Source organism: Lissotriton vulgaris, chromosome 2_2 (genome assembly GCF_964263255.1).
Source record: "Lissotriton vulgaris chromosome 2_2, aLisVul1.2, whole genome shotgun sequence".
NCBI lineage: Eukaryota > Metazoa > Chordata > Amphibia > Caudata > Salamandridae > Lissotriton > Lissotriton vulgaris.
Genome location: NC_141688.1, coordinates 34,571,485 through 34,594,164, shown reverse-complemented (window position 1 = coordinate 34,594,164; position 22,680 = coordinate 34,571,485). Strand labels below are relative to the sequence as shown.

Below are 22,680 nucleotides of genomic sequence, written 5' to 3'. Positions count from 1 at the left end.
GTGCATGGTTGTGTTTTGTGAAAGAAGCAATTTGAATGGTTAAGAAAAAGTAAATTAAAGAAACATTTCATCGGATAAGCTGGTGTATTGAGAGGTCAAACATCCTTGCTTAGTTCATTTGCAACATTGTAGAATAAACTTTTGAACCTGAGAGTTCAGTAAGGAGGGAGTTGCTATGGTAACAGATAGAAAGGGCTGAGGGGGGGGAAGAGTGTTGGTTTGAAAATAGTGAGGGAAGAGTTTTGATTGGTTGAAATGAGGCATATCTGTGTAGAATCGAAATTTGCCAAGCTAGTGTGACGGTAAGTTTCAATTCTATTAAGGACACGGAGGCGAGGATTATGCTTTTCTTTCTCCGCTATTTATTAAAACACAAAACGCATAGCAGCCCAGAAAAGCTCTTATTGTATTGGAACATCATCATCGGTTACAATAAAGGAAGAAAAACATCAAAATAAGCAACATAGTGCAAATGTCTCAGACTTTCACTTCAAGTCCCAGCACTCCAACTTGGAAGATCCGAGGGTAGTCCTTTCACAGTGTCCATTATCCTTATATAAGCAGACCCCTCATTCCATTCTTCCTCTTTTTTCGCGAATTACGCAACATCTTTACTGGTCCTGTTTGGCACCATCATTACCTAGTGACAAAACACAGCTGCGTGAGAGTTGTACAACCAGACGCATGTCAGCAAAACAATACAGACAGCAACAGGCATGGAATAACAACATCAACTGGAAACCTACGTACTTACTGGCATACGGGTGGGACGTCACGCGGACGATCTGGGTGGGATAATCCTCGCCTCCGTGTCCTTAATAGAATTGAAACGTACCGTCACACTAGCTAGGCAAATTTCGATTCTATGGCAGGACCGGAGGCTCAGATTATGCTAGTTTAAAGCTTACTCACCACAAAACTGGCAATGTCCACCACTGGTTTGAAGTAAAACTTCTTGAACGTGGACTCTGAAGACCAGTCCGCAGCACGCATCAAGTCTTCCAAGCGTGCACCTACTGCAAACGCCTTGGAGGCCATGGCCCCTCTGCCAGAATGAGCCCCAAAACGTTTGGTATCGATACCTGCCTCTTGCATGACCCAGCGCGCCCACCTGGCAATAGTGGGGGAAGAGACTGCATGGTGTGGTTTACGCAAGGCAATCAACAACTGACGCTCGCCCGGAGGGCGAAGATCCCAAGTCATATCCTCATATGCTTTTAAACAGTTCACAACACATAACTTAGGAACCTCCACAAACGCAGGATACGTAACTGTTCTAGAGCCAGACTTGGTACGGCGGCCAACCGTAAAGGTGACGCCATCAGGCGAAAACACCCGAGCGGACACATCAAGAGCGCGAACATCAGACACTCTGCGACAAGACACCAAGCATAACAGCATGGCCAATTTGGCCGAAAGCTCCTTCAGAGACAAATACCTATTAGCTTGCCAAGAGAGGAACAGATTCAAAACGACATTCACGTCCCAAAGGACGGAGTACCGAGGTTCCGGCGGCAAAGCCAACCGGACACCACGCAAGAGCCTGCACACAAAAGGATGTTCCCCCACTGGGGACCCGTTCACCGGCAGGTGCGCAGCAGAAATCGCTGACCGCATGGCATTGATAGTGCGATACCCCAAACCCGCCGTAGCCAATTCCGTCAGGAAGTTTAAGATGGGAACCACTCCTGCGACCAAGGGATCCAGGTCGTGTCGAAGACACCAACGTACCCATTTAGTCCAAGCGGACTTGTAGCGTTTCGACGTACTGGGAGCCCAGGCCTTGGACAAGAGTCCTTCAGCCTGTCGCGAAAGGCCTGGGAGCGACCAGCGTCCCCTGAAAGCCTCCATACCATGAGGCGGAGAGAACCCTGCACGAGGAGGTGATGAGGCTCCTGATCCGGGTTGAGAAGCAGGTGAGGAAACTGGGGGGAGTAGGATTGGAAAATCCCAGGAAAGTTCCAGTAGAACTGGAAACCACACTTGTGACCTCCAGAACGGAGTCACCAGGACCAGCTCCCCCGACTGTCGGCGCAGCTGAGCCGCCGTTTCGTTATCATGGAGAAGGGAGGAAACGCATCAGGCGACTCCTGACTCCAGTCCTGAAGAAACGCGTCCGTGGCTTCCGCCACTGGATCCGGCCTCCAGCTGAAGAACCTCGGAAGTTGATGATCCAACCGCGAGGCAAAGAGGTCGATCGAAAAAGGACCCCAGAGGCCGTTCAGCCATCGAAAAACCGACACATCCAGTTTCCATTGACTGAAGTCCCGAAGATACCTGGAATGCCAATCGGCTACCTGATTGGACTGTCCCGGCAGGTATTCCGCCTGCACCGACACTTGATTGTCCAGGCAATAGGCCCAAAACTCCTTCGCTAGATTCGCTAGCGCACGGGACCGCGAGCCACCCAGATGGTTCACATACCGGACGGCTGAGACGTTGTCCATCTTCAAAAGGACACACGACTGCACTTTGTCCTTGGTCCAGCACCGAACCGCAAAGGACCCCGCCAGGAGTTCCAGGCAGTTGATATGCAACCTCTGCTCCTCCGGCGACCAGGCGCCGCCTGTGGAAAATTCTCCGCAGCGAGCGCCCCATCCTGCCCTGCTGGCATCGGACTTGATCACTAAATCCAGGACCGACCCAAAGATCGCTCGACCATTCCAGGCTTCCATGTGAGAAAGCCACCACGTCATCTCCTCCTGCACCTCCTCCGAGAGAGGAACCAACTGATCGTACGACAAGCCTCTGCGCAAATGAAATGCTTTGAGGCGCTGAAGGGCCCTGTAATGCAGCGGCCCCAGGAAAATTGCTTGGATGGAGGAAGACAAACGGCCCACTACCCTGGCAATCTGCCTCAGCGAGGTATGGGACCTCACCACCGTCTGCCTCAGCACATGACGGATCTTCGACAACTTGCGTGCCGGAAGACTGAGGATGGACTCGACAGAGTCTATGACGAAACCCAGGAACTCTATTCGCTGAGAGGGAACCAGAACCGACTTGGACTCGTTTATGACAAACCCCAAGCTTTGCAGAAGCGACACCGCCATCTGCAGGTGTTCGCACAGCTTCCGAGGACATTGGTCCAGCAGCAAAATGTCGTCCAAGTAGACGATAAGCCTGACGCCCTGGCCGCGCAAAAATTCTATCACCGGGTGCAGGACTTTGGTGAAGCACCACGGAGCGGAAGACAGACCAAAAAGAAGGGCCGTGAACTAGACGACCTGGCCCTTCCAGAGGAACTGCAGGAAACGGCGGTGCGTGGGATGAATGGGAACCACCAAATAGGCGTCCTTCAGATCCAGCCGCACCAGCCAGTCCCGCGACAGGAGAATGTCGCGCAACAGATGGATGCCCTCCATCTTGAAGTGGCGATACACCAACCACCCATTGAACTCCTTGAGGTTGATAACAGGACGACGCCCGCCGCCGGGCTTGTCCACAAGAAAAAGGTTGCTGATGAACCCTGAGGGATGCCGAGTTGAACGACGAACGGCCCTTTTGCGGAGCAAGTCCGCGACCTCCTCGTCGATCAACAGCGCATCGGCCTCCGAGAACACCATCGGAGAAGGGGCACTCAACTGAAAGGGTTGGTCGTAGAACTCTATGTGGAAACCGCGGAAGGTTTGTAAAACCCATGCGTCCGCGGTGAGGCGTGCCCATTCCCCCCAAAAGGCCACTAACCGTCCGCCAACACACACTTGATCTGCAGGAAGCACACTCACCGGAATTGGAGTTGTTTCCTGCTCCTTTCTTGAATCCGCGACCTCCAAAGCGTTGTCCCCTGGTGAGGTAGAAGTTGGTGTAGTTGGCCGAGGTGTTGTACTGCCCTCGACCGGAGCCTTGCCCTCTGCTACCAGCATTTTGACCAGCACGGCCGGTCGCACGGCCCCTGTTGCGACCAGCCCCGGCGGAAAAACGTTGGTGGAAGACACGCTTGATGCTGGACTGGGCCTTGTCCAGCGAAGTAAAGGTGGAGACAAACTTCCCCAACACCTTGATAAAAGGCTCGCCAAAGAGGCCCCCCTGGGCCATGGCCCCCGCCTCCAAAGAGGCCAGATCTCCCAATTTCGGGTCCAATTTAATCAGAAAGGACCGGCGGCGCTCTGTCGAAAGGGCGCAGTTGGCATTGCCCAGGAAAATGATCACCCGTTGTGTCCAGTTAGACAGCACCTCCGGGTCGATGGCTGTTCCGAAGACCTTCGCTTCCTCCGCCATGTCCAAAATCTTCGTGATCGGACCCACCGCGTCCAACAGTTTATCCTGACAGGACCGCCAGAAACGGTTGATGCCCTTGCAGGGGTCTTTCATGAACTTGGCCAGGAACGTCGCCATCTTGCCATCCAGGTCCGGAGTCATGGCAACCTTGCCCTCCAAAGAAGGTCTAGGGCATTCCCCTCTCAGACACCTTTGGCCTCCTTCTCCAGAGGTTTGCGCAGCCTGCTAGCCACGAACTTGGCCACCTTGTCGCCCGGGGTCCAAGCCGCAGACCGCGGATGAATAATTTCATCCGGGTCCAACATGCCGGAGCGGTCCCGAGGCAACTCCGTCGCCAAGCTCGAAGGCCGCCAGGACCGTTCCGACTCGTCGTCGTCGTCAGTATCCGGGGAATCCCTATCCGGGGAAGAAGGTGCAACCTCCGAAGGCGTCACCGGGACGGCGGGCTGCTCTGTGGGGGGCACGGTCGCCTTTGCTAAGAAAGCGTCCCGAAGACGCTCAAAGGCGCCCTTGTCCACCCCATGGGCACGCTCCGACGGCCCTTCCCTGCAAGGCTTCTTCGAAGCTGGAGGACCCTCCCCCGAAGGGCCTAGGAGGTCAGCACGCGCCAACTTGGCGCACTCCTCGACAATACGAGCTGAAAGGCGGTCCTCCATAGGGCCGACTACCTCCGTCATGCACCTATAGATGGAACTATCCACCGCCTGGTAGAACTCCTCGTCGTTCAAGTAGGAATGGGGCTCCTCATAGTACTCATCCTCCATGATGGGAGCTACTCAGACAGGTGACCACACCAAACTCAGACCCTCAACGGTCACCACACTACAGCCCCAGGCTCCAGGGGGTACAAGGAATTCCAACAGCCCGGAGGACCGTACAGTTTTTGGGCGGTAGGAACTGACCGCAGTCGGGGCGCACTCAGACCCAATACAGCACGCCGACTCACCACAAGGGACCAGGCCTGCCCCCCCCCCCCACAGCGCGCTACCACACCAGGGGCTAAAGAGTGCACAAACCGGTAACACCGGCAGCAACGCGGTAATCCGCAATACAGACCCTCAACAGGGCGTAAAAGTGACGGAGTCACTGAGATGGGGCTACAGACCCGGCAACACCGAGCGTCACTGAGGGGGCACGAGGGCAAGGCTCCGCATCCGTCTGGTTCCTCAGCGCGGCTCCTCTGAAGAGAAAACCGCGCGAAGACCAACGAGACGTAGCAGTGCCCTCTAGCGGCTGATACACGCCGCGGAACCACAACGGGACAAGGTCGCGTAAGGGGCGGAAAACCCGCCCCCGCGACACTATCGGGACTCTGTGGAGAAAAACAGCCACAATGCTTACACAGATCCCGAAACACAATCAAGAAAACCCCAAAGTGAGGTAACCACAATAACCAAGAGCAAAGGGAAAACACTTAACTGGCTGCGGGAGCAGCGAAGAAAGAGGAAGAATGGAATGAGGGGTCTGCTTATATAAGGATAATGGACACTGTGAAAGGACTACCCTCGGATCTTCCAAGTTGGAGTGCTGGGACTTGAAGTGAAAGTCTGAGACATTTGCACTATGTTGCTTATTTTGATGTTTTTCTTCCTTTATTGTAACCGATGATGATGTTCCAATACAATAAGAGCTTTTCTGGGCTGCTATGCGTTTTGTGTTTTAATAAATAGCGGAGAAAGAAAAGCATAATCCTCGCCTCCGGTCCTGCCATAGAATTACGAGATTTTCTGTGCCATTCATGGTTGCAATGTCTGGAGTGCATTCCTTTTGCTGTGCTAAAGAAAAATTGGTGTGTGTGTCTGACATTGTTCTCTATCTCCCAACGCATTTGTAAAGGTAAGAAATGATTCATTTAATTTAGATAGAGACTTGTATGCTCTATGGAGAAGATTGTTTTTTTTTTAATGTTGTTCTATGTCATGTTTTTGATAATGCTTGGTTAAAACATTTTAATGCATAGAGGAATTGTATTTTGGGAAATAGTGAATTTTCAGTAGTGAAATTGAATGCTTGTACATAGGACCTGTGCTGTGTTTCTAAGATGTTATTTAGAAAACGATTTTGGGGTAAATGCATGCTTTTTATATTTTTGAGAATGAATTATTAGTGCTTGCCTCAATAAATACATATATTTGAACCTTTTACAATGATGTCACCTGCACTACCTCAGATAAGGATGCAGATTGAGTTTCTTTCTGGTTGGTTTGTGTCATGTTTTTGGATAATGCTTGGTAAATAGGTTTTGCAGCATAGGGGAATTGCATTATGTAAAATTGAGACGTTTTTCTAGTGACATGGAATGCTAATACATAGGACCTGCGCTGTGTTTCTAAAATGTTATTCAGAAAACGATTTTGGGGGCAAATCAATGGTATTTACATTTGGGCCTTATTTCTGATTGCCTTGTGCCGCCGGTGCGTCACTTTTCTCCCCATGAAAAATACAAAAAAAATATAAAAACCCAATAAAAGTTAAAAATGTTCAAAAAAACAAATAAAATATAAAACAACAAAAAGGAGGAAAAAAAACAGTTCTTTTCAGATCTAGATTGTGTTAAAGAATACAATAGGTTAAGAAGAGAGTATGTTCCACATTTGCCTCAATATCCTCGGTTTGAAAAACGTGTGGTAGGCCGAAAAAGAAGAAATGAGAATTGCAGTGAGGTAGTAGCAAAAAGGCAACAAGCATTTACAATGCAACGGTTTCGCCTTTGGAAAAGTTTGAGCTATTGGCATTGTGAATGACAAACTTTTTATTTATGTGTTGGTTTTGAAAACAGATAAATAAATGGCATTGTCATTTACAATGGCAATAGCTCTAACTTTTCCAAAGGCGAAACCTTTGCATTGTAAATGCTTGTTTAATTTACAGATCCAAGATGGTGAACGCCACTTGCTGCAGAAAATATGTGTAAAAAAAATTCTATTCGATCGAAGTGCCTTTTCTGGAAACATAGTGGCTAGTAGCAAACCGGAGTTGCCAGGCCCACCAGCAAATGTAATATTCATTTTTAAAATGCTGTATAAGGACTGCGAGGGGTGGGCGAGCATTGAAGGAGTGGATTAATTAAAAAGAAAGAAAGCGGGGGGAGAAGAGTTGGAGGAGGGCAATACAGGAACGTGGGCTACATGGGGTGCTGGCATTTAGTAGGGGAGAAGCACAGGAGTGACAAGTTTAAACACATGCTCCAATATGTAGTCAGCCAATCAAAAGTATGATAAAAAGAGGCTATGCTGTAGGGAAGGAGCAAACACAAGCGCACTACATTTTTGGTAGGGTCCTCTAGCGGCTTTCATCAACGATCAGCTAGAAGGTGGCTGGCATATCTGGTAATGGGTACCTGTTAAGGATTGCTGTAAGTATACAATGCACGGACAAGATGCAGAATTACATTTGTAAAAGGCTGAGTGTACTTCCTAGATGGAAAATAGGCATGCATTCTAATGTAGGCAAAAGGATCTACCCGAAACAGCTAATCGAAAGAAAGTAAGATTAAAAGGCAAATCTTGAGAGATTCAAGTTGTGATTGACGATGGCTCTACAAAACAAACTGAATCTTCCTGTGTCAAAGAAAGCATTAGCTAATGGAGCTGAACCAAAGCCCCTTAAAATGTTTAGAATAGAGTAGTTTGACCATGACATGTCAAGACTGTATAGGACTCAGTCTACTGTTGCAGCCTCTGCAAACATGTAGCAAACACATTCTCGACTGCATTATAATAATTCTAATTCAAGTGGTATACATAGTGAGAAACGAGTTCAAAAGTGCTGTATTTTAAGGCAATTACCCCAGTCACTGCTTACTTTATGACGAGCTGTGGAAATACAATCTTACCCGATGCAGCACATCTCTGGAGTGAGAGGCAGCAGGACTGTAGGCAGCATCTCAAACCTGTCAACTTCTTGCAAGGCATGCAATGCTGGAATAGCTAGAGCAATGGTAGAGAAACTCTTTAATTCAAGGCATTAAACAGCAGGTTTTACCATGGCTCCCCAAAATCTAATCCTGAAGCACACTTCCTATATTTTACCAGAAATGCATTTTCCTGATCGAGAGCTCACATGATCCTTCCACATCTCGGTGCTATCTTTTCCAAGAGAACTCTCCATGTATTAGCTGTTCAAGCTTTTCCTGCTGGTCTTTTCCTGAAATTTGTACATTATTTCTTAGTGACTGAAACAGCCCAATTTGATATTTACTATCATGTTCCTTAGTCCCTAAGCAGCAAACCTGACAACAAAGCCTTGATACATGTTTTCAGTATCTCTGCCTTTATTTACTCTAAGGATTCTTTTCTTTACCAATATTCGCTGCGTCTACATTGAAAACCAATTCTTATTTTCTATCAAAATTTGATGATGGTGTCAGATACATTCTCCATGGTATTTTCTGCACAGGTTCATATCACAGGGTCACTGCCCACCTGCAGTTCGCTCGAATGTTGGGCCTGTGTGTTTTAAGGATACTAATAAGTTGTTATCCTCAGTTATGCACACGCTTAAAGGGGTCTGGTTAAACCACCTCATATCAAGCCTGAACTTTTAATAGATTTGTTTACCAAGTGAGAATTTCAACTCTAAACTCTAAAGATTAGCACCATTACCTGCAAATAACAGTGTTCGGGTCCATGAAATACAAACACCCTGCTTCTAGAAGGAAGATGTGGGCTAGCACTTAGGTGATCTGACTGTAAGACATGAGTTGAAGTCACAGGTTCCTGACTTCATCACTTTGGGTAATGTTGGGCAAACTTCACCATCTTGCTGGGCCTCGGCTGCTTCCATATCTGCAGAAGTGGCCGAGGGCTTAGAAATGTGCTAATTTCATTTCAAATGCTTTATAAATCACTGGACATCAGGGTCAGATTAGGGAAACTAAAATCAGCCCTGACATAAATGCTTAAACAAGCTTGTCATCTCGTCACACAATCTCTTTCCACCTATCCATTCCCTCTCTCTACTTCTCTTCTCTCTCGCTTTTCCCTCGCTGATCGCTTTCTCTCTACCTTCCACCTCCCTCTCTCTTTCTCTCTCTCTTGAAACCTCCCCTCGATGACTTCAAGTAACCTCGGGGAGATGTGGGGGATTGACAGAGGCACCAAGAGTGGGCTTGGGCTTTAAGAACTGGCCTCAAGGGCTCCACCCTAACGGGGAAATGCCCAGTTGAATAAAAGACCTGTACGGTCATGCTGAACATTCATGTCTATCTTCCATCTTGTGTATTCAGAAATCTGTATGTACCTCAAAACGCTGATCTAGCATTGAAAGGCTTGTTTAAAATGCATTAGAAGCTGGACCAGCCCTTGGTCTTTCAGATTCCTCATTTCTGTCTGTGTAGTAGCTTGCTTGCCCAGCATCTCGAGAGCAGACTACTAATGTTCATGGGCTAATAAGATCCAGTCTACATCGGGTAATTCCTTCTTTCCATAAATTTAGCACTGTTGCTAATCTCACAATTACAGTTGCTTACATTTTTACAGACCATGTAAAAGGATCATCCTTAAGAAGATAAATGGGAATTAAATCTGTACCAGAAGCTTTCAGTATTTTAGACCTCGAGCCATTCCTCGACCATTGTATATGCTGCTACTGAAGTGGAACTAGGTATAACTTTCTGAACTTTTCTATCACGGATATAAAGGCTAACCTTGCAGGCTTAAGCTTTGCAATCTCCTCATTGCTTATGTTCCTTATACTTATTTGAAACTCTTAATTAAACAGGATGTAATTTATATATATCTGTCTTCAAGGGTAGGACGTTTGCTGCACTGAGCTTTGCTGCGTAGTTTAATTCCACCACGTAGCGTCCTGCTTGCCTGGTCTGTCTGGGGCGCCCCAGACTTTTCGCTTGTGTCTACCCCCAAGAGACGTTCTTTATGTCCATGTAAAGTATACAGGATATGCACTTTATTGTCTCCCTTTTTTGCATATTATTCACAGGGCATGGTTCACATAGCTTCCATTTTCCCCATCCCTGTGAAGTGTAGAATTAGGTCTTCCTGGTCAAATGCCACGATCCACTATGGACTGTAATAGGTATGAAACAGGTTGACCTCTCCACCCATTAACTTTGTAGCTAATTAGATCGTTACATAATTTCTACGCTCACATCAGGTTTTTATCCTTGAAAAAGGGAACCTGGAATTAAAACTTTACTTCCTGTCCGGATCCCTTCAGTCAATTTTAACACACCTTTTTTTCATCCATTCTACCTCACACTTCACCACCCGTCAATGCAAAATACATTGGCTAACAAGGGTTCTCACCTCCAGCCATCGCTGCGCCTCGGTGAAAGCCGGCTCGCAGTTTTCCGTGGGGCTGTCTCTCCACTCCATGGCCGGCGAAAGCCGGCTCGCAGTTTTCCGTGGGGCTGTCTCTCCACTCCATGGCCGGCGGGACTGGTGCAGGCGCGGGCAGGGGTGGTCAGCGGGCGGGCAGGGTTGGTCAGCGGGCGTGCCGAGACTTTATGCCGCTGCAGAGCTGTTGTCCGAGGTGCCGGCCCTGTCTTTACACCAACGGGATAGGGGTGAAGAGGAAAGCCGAATAGTTGTTGCATTGCATTTCATTTCACGAGCAGCAGCGGGCTGGGGGCCTCCGTCGCCGTCGAGCCCCGCCTGGAGCCGGGCCCCGGGGACGGGCGGCGGCCAGCGCCGAGGCATTCTCCTCCAGCCACCCCAGGGGCTCGCTCCGAGGTCATCCCGCCCGCTCACATGGAGAGAGGGCCGCTCTGTCGCAGTAGGACCCCCACCTCCGGAGCTGCACATCGCTGCCCACGAGCTGGAGAACAGCTTCCTCCCGCCTGGGGAAGAGGAAATAGAGCCCACGAGGCTCTTCTTTGTCCCAGCCGGCCCCGCCCACCGTCAGGCACGGGCGCCGGCTCCTCTCTCTCTCTCTTCTTGCGCTGCAAGGCGCGCTAGAACAAATGAGAAATGACGATCCTCACCGGCAGATGATTAAAAAAAAATAAAAAATAATGGCGGCAGCACCTACGAGGACACGGGGGGGCGGGAGAGGAAAGGACGGCGGGAGGGGGGCTGGAGAGGACACAGGGGGCGGGAGAGGACACGAACGGCGGGACGGAGGCGGGAAACGTGCACAGGACAGCGAGGGGAGGGGGGACGGCGGGAGGAGGGACACAAGGCAGGACAGCAGCAAGCACGGCCCGGCCGGACCAGATTCGGGGGCGTTCCTGGCGTCGCGTGACGTCGCCAAAGCCAACGAATCTCGGGAACGCCCCCGAGTCTCCTCCGGCCTTGACGGACGCCTCTCTGTTCCAATGGCTAGCCTCCATTTATGGAGCTAGCCAATGCGACAGGGGGGCGTATTCCAGAGTGCTTACTGTAATCAAGAGATTTCTCTGGAGGCGGAGCCTAAAGGCTCCGTTCCCCAGCGAAACCTAAAAAGTAGATGAAACTGTAACTGTAGGCAGAAAGAAAAAGCATTCTGTTCAAGATGTTGAATTTCAAATTTGAAAACAGTTCTGGTGTGAACTGCTATGCTAATGTAGTGGTTAATGTTTTTTTACTAGAAACTTTACAAGAACAGATTGTTGAAAATCGAGATCAAAGATTCTGCAGTTTATTGAATTCTGTGTTTCAGAAATGTAGCAGTGATAGAGCAAAAATAGAAAGTGTAACAGAAATTCGAAATATTTTAGACATGTGTTCTGGTCAAGATAAATTTTCACAGAGCATTCAGTAGGAATGTCAGGATTTTTTAATGTATATGTTTGGTGTTTTGGAAGATGAAGGTGTAGAAAATCTTTTTAGCCTTTCTTATCAATGGCAGCATGACTGCCACAATTGTAGTTTATCAAGTACTACTAGAATAGACACTGAAAGATTTATATATTTGACTTTACCAGACTGCAAATCAGTGTCATTTAATAATCTAGTTAAAGCAGCTGATCATAATATGGTGTGTACCCAATGTAAGTGTCCAATGCTGTCCACATTATTTATACAAACTTATGGTCAGTATGTCATTTTAGTTTTCCAACGATGTAGACCTGACAGAACTAAATTGACAACTTGTATCAAAAATTGTGTGGCTTCTAAGTTATCAATTTCAGGAAGAACATTTAGAACTGTAGCTATTATTTATCATGACGGTCCTTCGCAAACATCAGGACATTTTGACATTTTAAGTAGCATGTATAAAGGTTGGAGTTACTGCAATGATTCTCATTTGACTTCTAAACAACGTTTGCCTTTTGACTTAAAAAATTCTTACCTAGTGTTTTAGAACCCAAGTTTTAGTAAAGGTAATTGGCCTTTGAAGACGGGAGCAGTTAATAAAAGGTAGTTAGTCTAATGTTTAAAATTATAGGTACTGTAAGTGGATCTCATAGTAAGTGATATCAATTTTATAGGAAATGTTGAACATGAGTGATCAAAAAAGCGAATATGAATTTTTAAACATTGTGAAAATGTCATATGAGCTTTTCTTTGAAAAGTTCGGGTAAACGGTAATTTCAGAGTTTAATTAGAGAAAATTCAAAATATACTCATATATCTGGCACTATTTGGCCGTAAGGAAAGTTCAAGGTATGAGTAATAAGTCATAACTTAACACAAGGAGGAAAATGAAAACGTTGAGAATTATTTCAGACGTTCTTAGATCTTTTTTCATAGAAAGTCGATGAAATGGAAGTTTTAGAGAACAGCAGAGTATTTTCCTACGAAAAGGACCTTCACTATCTACTATTTGGTTTCAAGGAAAAGTAAGTGAATCAAAGATTAGTGTACATATATGATTTGTAAGTTTATATGAGTTTTTTTAAACAATCTTTTAGATTGTGGGTTTTTTTCCCGCTGTTATATGATGAAGAGTTTGAACTCACTGTTTTAAGTGAAATTCAATATATTCTCAGAACAGCAAAAATAAACTATGTAACATGTTGTATAAGTTATTCTATAGTTTGCATAGTGTAATTTATATTGTATTCCCATTGTCTCACTTATTTTCCTTTTTCCACCCTTATTCAGCTCTCTTTACTCACTTACACTGCCTTTCTTTCACTTTGTTTCATCGCTGTTCCTTTACTCCACCTTTCACAACTCCTCAATCCAATTTCAACTGTCTGCATTTCCTCTCTCCCTTGCACCACTTTTCAGCTTTCTCACATTCTCTCAGTACCACTGCTTTAGTTCTCTTCCCCTCGCTTTCCTTCTTTTGCTCCTTTACTCTTTTTCCTTTCTTCACTAATTGTACAGCACTTCACTCAGTCGTTCTTTGTCTTTGAGTACTTACTTCCTCACTCCTTTTTCCTCTATCGTTCTATATTAACCTCATTCCTTTCATCCCTTCACTCTGACTCCCCTTCACTCATTCTCAGTCATCTTTCATTCCTCTTTCTTGTAAATGGATCCTCATTTAGACTCCTTTCCCTTTCACTCATTTTCCTTTTACTTACTTCTCTTTCCTGATTTCGTTTTGGTATCTCACATTCTTTTAGTATCTTACTTACCTTCAGTAATTTGTTCTATTTCTTTTTCCCTCTTTTTTGTCTTTCTACATAACTATTTACGTTTCTGTATCCTTCACTCTTGATTTCTTAGTATACTTTTTTGATTTTTTACCTCTTGACCTGTTTCTTCTATTTTAAAATATATATTTTACTAATTATAACTTTTTTTTCTTTTGTCTTTCACAGATATAAAGTGTAGTTTAAACATGCAATTAAGTTTTCATTAATTATATGGTAAGTGTGACTAAAAAATGTAGTTTGTCATCACCCTTTGCTTTAACCTCACTACTTTTCTCACACCCTACCTCACCCCTGTTTCCTTAATCTGCTTCCCTCACTTATTCTTATCATCCATGTTTATTTCCCTCTTCCTTACTTTCCTAACACATTCAACTTCTTTCAGTCTTCCTGCTCACCCACACTCCCTCACTTCCCTTTCTTTTCTGGTTCACTCAGTCCCTTTCTATCCTTCCTTCCTTTACTCTCTCTGTTTTCTCTCTGTCACTCCCCATATCTTACCCTTATTCACTTTTATCCACCCTCTTTCACTTCTCTTTACTTACACTCACTGCTCTTTTCTTTCCCTCCGTTACCGCTGTTCCTTTTCTCTGGTTCCGTAACTACCCGTCATTGCCCATCCTTTACTTTCCTTCCTTTTACTTTCATCACCCATTCACATTCTCCCAGAACCTCTGCTTTAGTCTTCTTCCTCTTTCTTCTCTTCTTTTGCTCCCTTATTCATTTTCCTTTTCTCAGTTACTTCCACTTATACATTTTCTCTGTTTTACTATCTATTACACAGTCCCTCTGTGTTCTTCCTTCTAGCTCTCTTTCTCTATACACCACTATCTCTGCCCCCTTTGTTCATGCTCACTCCATTATTATTATTTTTTTTGGTACGCTCTCGGTACGCGCACCGGGAGCGCTCCAGGGTGAGACAAAAAAATGTATACTTTAAAAAAAAGGTATTATATATATATATATATATATTCACTGAAAAAACCATAGGTTTCACACCAGTTAAAGTTAGGAATTAGCATTTAAAAAACCTATTAAATTCACTGAAAAAAACCATAGGTTTCACACCAGTTTTAGTTAGCTGGAAATTTTACTGACATAAAACCATTGAAATTCCATGTTATAGTTAGTTGGACTCACTATAACTTGCGGGCCTGCAATGCACTGATGATGACGTCACATATTACATCACTCATGACATGGTCAGTGACATCACTCATGACATCACTGATGACACCATCCTTGTGACAGACTGACAGACCTCCTTTGGGTGTAATGTAACCCTTGAAACACATATTCAAAAATAGTAACTAACATTTTCAAAAAAGTGGAGATACCCATACCAGTTACAACAACCAATTCAGTAATACCGTCTAATACACATCCATTCATTCACCAACAGTTCGATATAGTCACTTATACATATATTCACTCATGATATGTAGTGATAGACCTATACATCCTGTTACACACCGACAGTCATCCAAAAGTTACTCACACATGCAAATAAACTATTGAACATCCATTTATTTGCATATATAGCTATACACACCTACCACTTTACTTCTAAGGAAACTTACACATACTCTCTTAAACAATCACTTATAGAAACACATACTTATTTAAACAGGAACTCTTACAATCTCTCGCTCTCACATATACTCACATATATCAATACTCACATATACTAGATTAAAACATGTCGTTACTGATAAAGACAAGTGAGACAGCCGCTCACTCTCTAACACACATATATACACACTCATCCACCCATATAGTCCTGCACATTTGCTGTCTTCAAAACACATACAGTGAATCAGTCACCAACCCATGCAGCCACTTCTACACAAAGTGAAACACTAATACATATATTTAAAAATTACTAGCTAATATATGTATTCACTAAGATACACTTTATAAGCCAGTTAACCAATCAATATTTTATTAAAAATAAACCTCCATTTACACACTTATTTAAACATTTATTCGTCCATCGACCTTTACATATACATATATAAAAGATATTTATTTTTCAGAAAGACACATTCACTGGATGGTGTCATCAGTGATGTCACTGACCATGTCATGAGTGATGTAATATGTGACGTCATCAGCAGTGCATTGCAGGCGCGCAAGTTATAGTGAGTCCAACTAACTATAACGTGGAATTTCAATGGTTTTATGTCTGTAAAATTTCCAGCTAACTAAAACTGGTGTGAAACCTATGTTTTTTTCAAAAAATATATAATAAATATATATACATATATATAATATATATACATATATACACACATACATATATATATATATATATATATATATATATATATATATATATATATATATATACACACACACATATATATACACATACATATATATATATATATATATATATATATATATATATATATATATACACACATATACACACACACACACAAAGCACAGGTGAAAGTGAAAACTCGCTATCAGGAATGTGTTTCGACCGACAATCGGTCTTGATCAAGGCCTCGGGCAGGTCGAAACGCATCACTTTGCGATTTTTGAAGGGATAAATCTCACGTATTTGGCTTCTGTGTTGTCCCTGAGAGCGTGTTTTCACTTTCGCACGCGCTTTGGATTAATTACCGGCTGCTCCACCAGCTGACACACCAGCTCCCATGGGTCACCGGCTCCCTGGAAGAGCACTCCTTATGTTGGATATATATCTATATCTATAGATATATCGATATACATACACAGACATACATATATACATACATACACAAATATATATTTGCATAGATTATATATACTATATTTAAAGAAAATTAACTATGAGCATAAGGAGGATGTGGCATGCCTATAGGTGACATGGGATTTGAATTTTTATGTAATCTGATAGGTGCTAAAGGAATAGATTAACCAGGACCCTATGTATGGAGGTACTCCGTTATTTCAGATGTTGCAAAAAACATACTTTCCCCCTCTATTCCTCAATGTTATTTACTCAATAGCCACCTTAACATCAATTACTTATTTATATCTGGGTACATACAGATACAAGAGGCCAATTAATGTTTCGATGCAATGTGAAGACAAATTCCCAAACTGGTATGATTGTGGAATTCATATCTGGGAAAATTGTAGATTTCTACACCATGTACCACACCAACCCTTCGATCAGCGTGTGGTAGCTCCTATTTATTCCCCAAGGTTCCAACAGCCATGAAAGTGCAACTTGCGCTATTGAGAGGCAGTGCAATAGAAACAATTACCATAGCCCATGGGGCCAGTCTTTCATGTAATGTATACATTTTGTGTGCAAGCAGGGACAACAAATTCCCTCACTCAGGACCAAAATGCTTGAGGTACTCCATGCAATGGATACTTGCAAAGTTGCAAAACTGGTAATATTCTATGAAAATGTTTAACATACCTCTCCATTAGCTTCTCTTTATCCCAGTTGAAATGGCTGAGTAGTATTCTGGTGATGGTCGCTGGGTTCTGGAAAAGGTAAGAAATAAAAGTGAACTATAAATCAGATAACTGCTTTGTAGAGCTTCTGTACTTTAAAGACAGCATTTGGATTTCATCAAAACTAACATGTCCTATTTTCTGTGATAAGCGAATAGAGGGCAAAAAAATAGGGCTATATTTACAACCAGCTCATTATGCACCAACAACCCCTAAAGGTGCAAGTAACCTAATGTTTTTATCAAAGGAAACCATGAAGGTCACTAGAGAATGTGTTCTTTCAAAATTCAAATTCAAAATTGGCTTATCACTCCCCTGTTGGCCGTGGCCCACTCTTCATATATAGTCATCGTTCCAAATTAGTAAAAGCAACAGTAAGAGCTGGACATACAAAAAAATAATAATGTGACCACTGTTAACTGTGGGGTTCTCCAATCATGTAAACTCACAATTGTTCCCAGATAAAATGTGTTCAACCTAGTTATTGTCCATTTGGATACTAATGTTCTAAATGAGTTTAAAGGGCTGCACAAATAAACCTCGACAGGCTGTCAGGTGTAGGGTATGAGTGGAGAAGTTATAAGTAACAACCAGAATTTTAGGATCTGAAGGCTGAAAGACCACCTGGTAAATAATTATGATTGGGGCCACTGGAGTAGAGAGTGGTGGAATACCAGATCTCTACCAGCCAAAGTATAACAACCCAAAGACATCCCCACTCAAAACTCTAAAGAGGACTAAAGTGTGTATGTATTTAGATCTGTCTCCACAACAAGCTCAGAACACGACCCACATACAACAGCTCCAGCAGCAGGTCGCTACACTGATGGACCAGGTTGAAGATGCGGAAGGAAGGGCAAGGAGGAACAATGTACAGGTCATTGGCCTGCCGGAAAGAACTGAGGGAGATGATCCAGCTAGATATATGGAGCAGTGGTTCAGTGAGCACGTTGCTGCAGAAGGTCTCTCTACCCAATACTGTGTGGAGTACGTACACAGAATACCCACCGGCTGGCCGAAACCGGGGGCCACCCGTCCCCTCATTGTCAGGCTACTGAACTACAGAGACCAGGATACGCTCTTTCTAGCCAGGGAGAAAACTCAGATAATTTTTCGAGAATAGCAGGATATCGCCTTACCCGGATTACACACTACTAGTGCAAAGACAGAGATCCTCCTTCATGGGAGTTAAGAAGAAACAAAGGGATCTGAACCTGAAATATGCATTGCTCTTCCCGGCTTGACTGAAAGTTATTTATGACGGGAAAACACAATTCTTCGAAAGCCCGGCAGACGTTGAGGAATGGTTGGAGGTGACGGATCCCGTGGGGAATGGGGACAATGCTTACCAGAGCACGCAACAAAGCTCCTCTGGTGCGGACATGTCGGGCACCCGTCAAAGCAGAAGGATACGCAGGAACTCCCAATAGACCAACCCAATGCCGCAGCAAATGCAGCAGGGCAAACAGCAAGCAATCACGACGGACGCTACTTTCAGACAGTCTATGTTGATTGAGGACTCTTCCTCCTCAGATGGAACAGGGAATAAGTGACTGAGGGCAGTGTGGCCTTCTTCCCCACCGTGAGTCCACAGACGGCGGATGGGTGGTTCGGCTGACCGCGAGAGGATGTTGCTGCTCATGGACCAGTCTCAACGGATGTTCGTATATCCTTTTTGTAGAAATATGCTATTGACGCTGAGTGTAATTGTATTTGATTAGCCTGGGGTTTCGCAATGATGGAGCCCGATTACGCTGGAGTACGGTTCTGCACCCCATGGACGGTGTTGGTGATGATCCCCAATTTGCGAATGCAGTTTTTATTCAGGGCACATTTTTGTTTGCCATGTTTTGGGTTCTGGACTGGTACAGTTTCTCGAACAGACCAAGTATTGGGGTTTATTTGTGGGGGGAAGCGGTGGACAGTCGTATTTATTTGTTTACCTTGGGTTGGCTGGCTAGCAGCACACGCATGATAGCCGGTTACAATGCTTGCCTTGTTCTTGCAATGCACTTACCCAAAACATACAAGGTAAGAACGTGGAATGTTCGGGGACTGGGCTCTGTACAGAAGCGTCCTAGAATTTACGCTAAACTGTTGAGGCGCAAAGCACACAGTTTATCAGCAGAAATCCCACATGGTGGAACAAGAGGCAGTGAAACTACGTAAGAAATGGAGGGAGTTTGGGGGGGGAGGGAGGAGCTAAGACGGCAAACAAGATTGCTGCTTAGGTTCCCGGCTCCGCTGATATCCGTACTCCGCCGCAAGATCCTGTACAATATCCTGACCTTACGCCCAGCCTCTGCTTGTATGAAGTGTTCCTCACTCCGATGGCGAAATCCCAACGTTTTTATCTGCCGATTTAACAAACTTACACCGTGTTGGAGATTGTGGCCTTTCCCGACGGTGAATCCGGGGCCTCGAGTATCCGCAAGGCTGGGCTGCAGTGCAACAACATCGGCTGGAGACCTTGGCAGGGTCCGGTCGATCGCAGTGGAAACTTCATCTATGCCCGAATTTGGTGGCGATTGTTTTCCTATCCCAACATCGAGAGAGAGGTGACCTGCTTGCTGACTGAAGGTGGGGCTCCCCGTCCTGCGGAGCCGGCATAGATTTCTGCGGGGTCTCGGCGGGTCGGGACCCCGGCCTGCGGTGTTCCGCCGGGTCACCGCGGCTGTGGATAACGGCGGGTCACCGTTTACGCCTGCCCTCTCGTGATCCTGTTAGCCCCTCCTGGAAATGCCAGTTTCACCCGGGGAGCTGATCAAGACTGGTACTGAACTTGATAACATGGATCAAACGACATCAGGGCTAACGTGAAGATCGATACTGTCGGAACTTTGGGCGTTTCACTCGCAAATGGATGTGTCCTTGACTAAAATGGATGCATGCCTAACTGGGATTCTGCTCGAGGTCCCAGACCCTGCCCTACGGTTCAATCAGCAATCTACAGCCGTTCAAGCAGCGGCCATTTTGCCTTTGTGTGAGGACCCCGTGAGGAAACTAGTAGAGAAGCGACTATCAGAACCAACGGATGGCTCTCTGGAAGATTGTGTCCCCAAGGCCGTGAGTGTGTCACTGTACCTTACATCCTCATTGACTTTGGAAGTATCGTGTGGCAGGGTGAGGGGTTGGAGGGGGGGAGGGGGAGTGGGTTATTTTGCCTTTATTTTCTATGGCCTTTCTTTTCTCCCTTCCCTTTATTCCTTTGGATCAGTATGGTTTGTGCTTTATTTTGACTCATCGAGATCTGGTATTTAGTGCCCTTGATTTACGCTCAGTCGAACCTTGGGTAGGCAGGCCCCGAGTACTGGCGTCTACGGGAATGTATATTGCACTGTTGTGTTCTCTGAATCGTAAGTCTTAACGCTAGCGTCCCATGAATGGTTCTTTTAGCATATCCTGATTTCTTGGCCTGTCCATGTCCTATTGTTCATATTGTATGGCACCTGATCCGCTCATATAAATAATATAAAATGAAACCTTTAATATCTCCTGTAAAATATCAATGTGTTCTAGTACAAGATCCATTCTGAATCGCTGCCGTACCTCAGGGCTGTCGGCTGAGGAGCTGTGTTAAATTCTGATAAATCAGGTTTCACTTCTGTTTAGCAGCCGGCCCCCGTGGTTGTAGGCCCATACTTGTACCTGATGAATGCTGCAATAAAGGTTTTAAACAAAAAACAAAAAAAAAATGGAGGGGGCAGGTCTTCTCCACTAGTTATTCTGGGTATGAATGAGAAGCCACCATCTGGTTTAGACACAGAGTGCAGTTTCAACCCCTAGAACAAAGAATTGATAAACAGGGACGCTATATTTTTATACGTGGGTCCCTTGATGGTCAACAGGAAGCACGTATGCACCAAACTTTGAACAGGAACAATTTCTAGCCACCCTAAACCGGACATTAGTGGGCTGGGAGATGCATCACTCGATAATAGGTGGTGACAATAACACAATAATAGACATTGACCTAGACATGTCCCATCCCCCTTTGAGCGATGCGGGGGGTGAATAAGCAGGCAAAGGCTCTCTGTAGTTGGGGGAGGGATGGGCATTATGGGACGTGTGGAGAATGCAGCAACTGGCGCACAGGGAATACACACAAGGATAGATAGGACATTTTGTTCAAACATGGGAGCGATGCAGGTCACAAATGCCACATACCTAGCAAAGACCTTTTTGGATTATAATGATTTGATTTTGGGTTTTATAGAGCGCATAGCTACCCTAGGGCATCCCGGCGCTGGTGACTATGATCCTGGAGTGGGAATCCACTTGAGATAACGATTACGCGGGGCAGGAAACCTACTACAGTGCCTACCTGGAGGCTCTGGCCACAGCTGTTGGAGGACTTGGCATTCGGGCCGCAACAGCAGACACTATCACCCATTACTTCGCTGAAAATAGCAACACAGCTTCTAACGGCCTGATGGGGTGGGACGCTTTTAAAGCGGTCATACACGGTAGAGCCAGAAGTGAGACAGTGGGCGCTAAGCAGGAGGTTCATGAATTCCTCACGGCAACAGAGCACAAGATGGACAAGTTGGAACAGGAAGCAGTACATGACAAGGAGAAGCAGGTGTCACTTCAAGAAGTGCGTATCCGGCACGCTGAATTGCTAGAATCCCTCCAACTCCTATATTATCAGCGGTACACACACTAGCGTCGCCCCAAAGCGGACAAGTCGGGGACAATGTTCGCAAAGATATTGCGGGATGAACACCCCACAATTGTGATCAATGAGATAACTACTCTGTTGGGCAAGCCGGCATACACCCAAAACGGCATCAATGCGGCTTTCTGCCAGTATTATGCCTCATTATACAGCAAACCTATGGATAGGGAGGACGATCACACAGACTACTTTCTACAGGCACTATCCCCAAATGACAGCGGAAGCCTTGAAAGGACCGACAGGCCCCATCACTGCGATGGAAATTAAGATAGCACTCAATGGGCTCCCGCGGGAAAAAAACGCTGGGAATAGATGGGTTACCTGCAGAATTTTACAATACCTTTATGGACTCACTCCTATCCAACCTTGTGCACTTCTAGAACACAGAGCAGAAAGAAGAAAGAAGGGGCACTACCCCCCACCACAACGCAAGCATTGGTGGTCTCGCTCCCGAAACCAGGCAGAGACCTTACGGACATGGCCAGTTATCGCCAATTGTCATTATTAGCGACGGAATACAAGATACTGGGTGAAGTGCTGGCAAATAGGCTTCTGCCCCTTCTGGATAAGACGATTCATATAGATCAGACAGGTTTCCTGCCGACCAGGAGCACATCTCTGAACACTAGGAGACTATCACCACCTCATGTCGACTGCCCCGGGGGGCTAGGCTCATGCGGGTTACATATCGTTGGACCCACGCCAAACGTTTGATACATTGCAGTGGGCGTACATGTTCAAGGTGTTGACTAAGTTTGGGCTCCCAGAGGGGTACATTGACGGGCTCAGATTGTTGTACAACGCTCCTACTGCCCGAGTACGTACGGGTTGTTAT

General features: G+C 45.5%; 1 protein-coding gene across 4 annotated transcripts in view; it reads right to left on the bottom strand.

Annotated features, from left to right (window-relative positions):
- Window positions 1-22,680, bottom strand: part of ARIH1 (ariadne RBR E3 ubiquitin protein ligase 1) — a 616,333-nt gene that overhangs the window by 505,716 nt on the left and 87,937 nt on the right. For all 4 annotated transcript variants that reach the window (XM_086959245.1, XM_086959247.1, XM_086959246.1 and 1 more), the window contains exon 2: window positions 17,130-17,197. In XM_086959245.1, coding sequence (XP_086815371.1) covers window positions 17,130-17,197 — 68 coding nt within the window. The remainder of the gene's footprint in view (window positions 1-17,129; window positions 17,198-22,680) is intronic.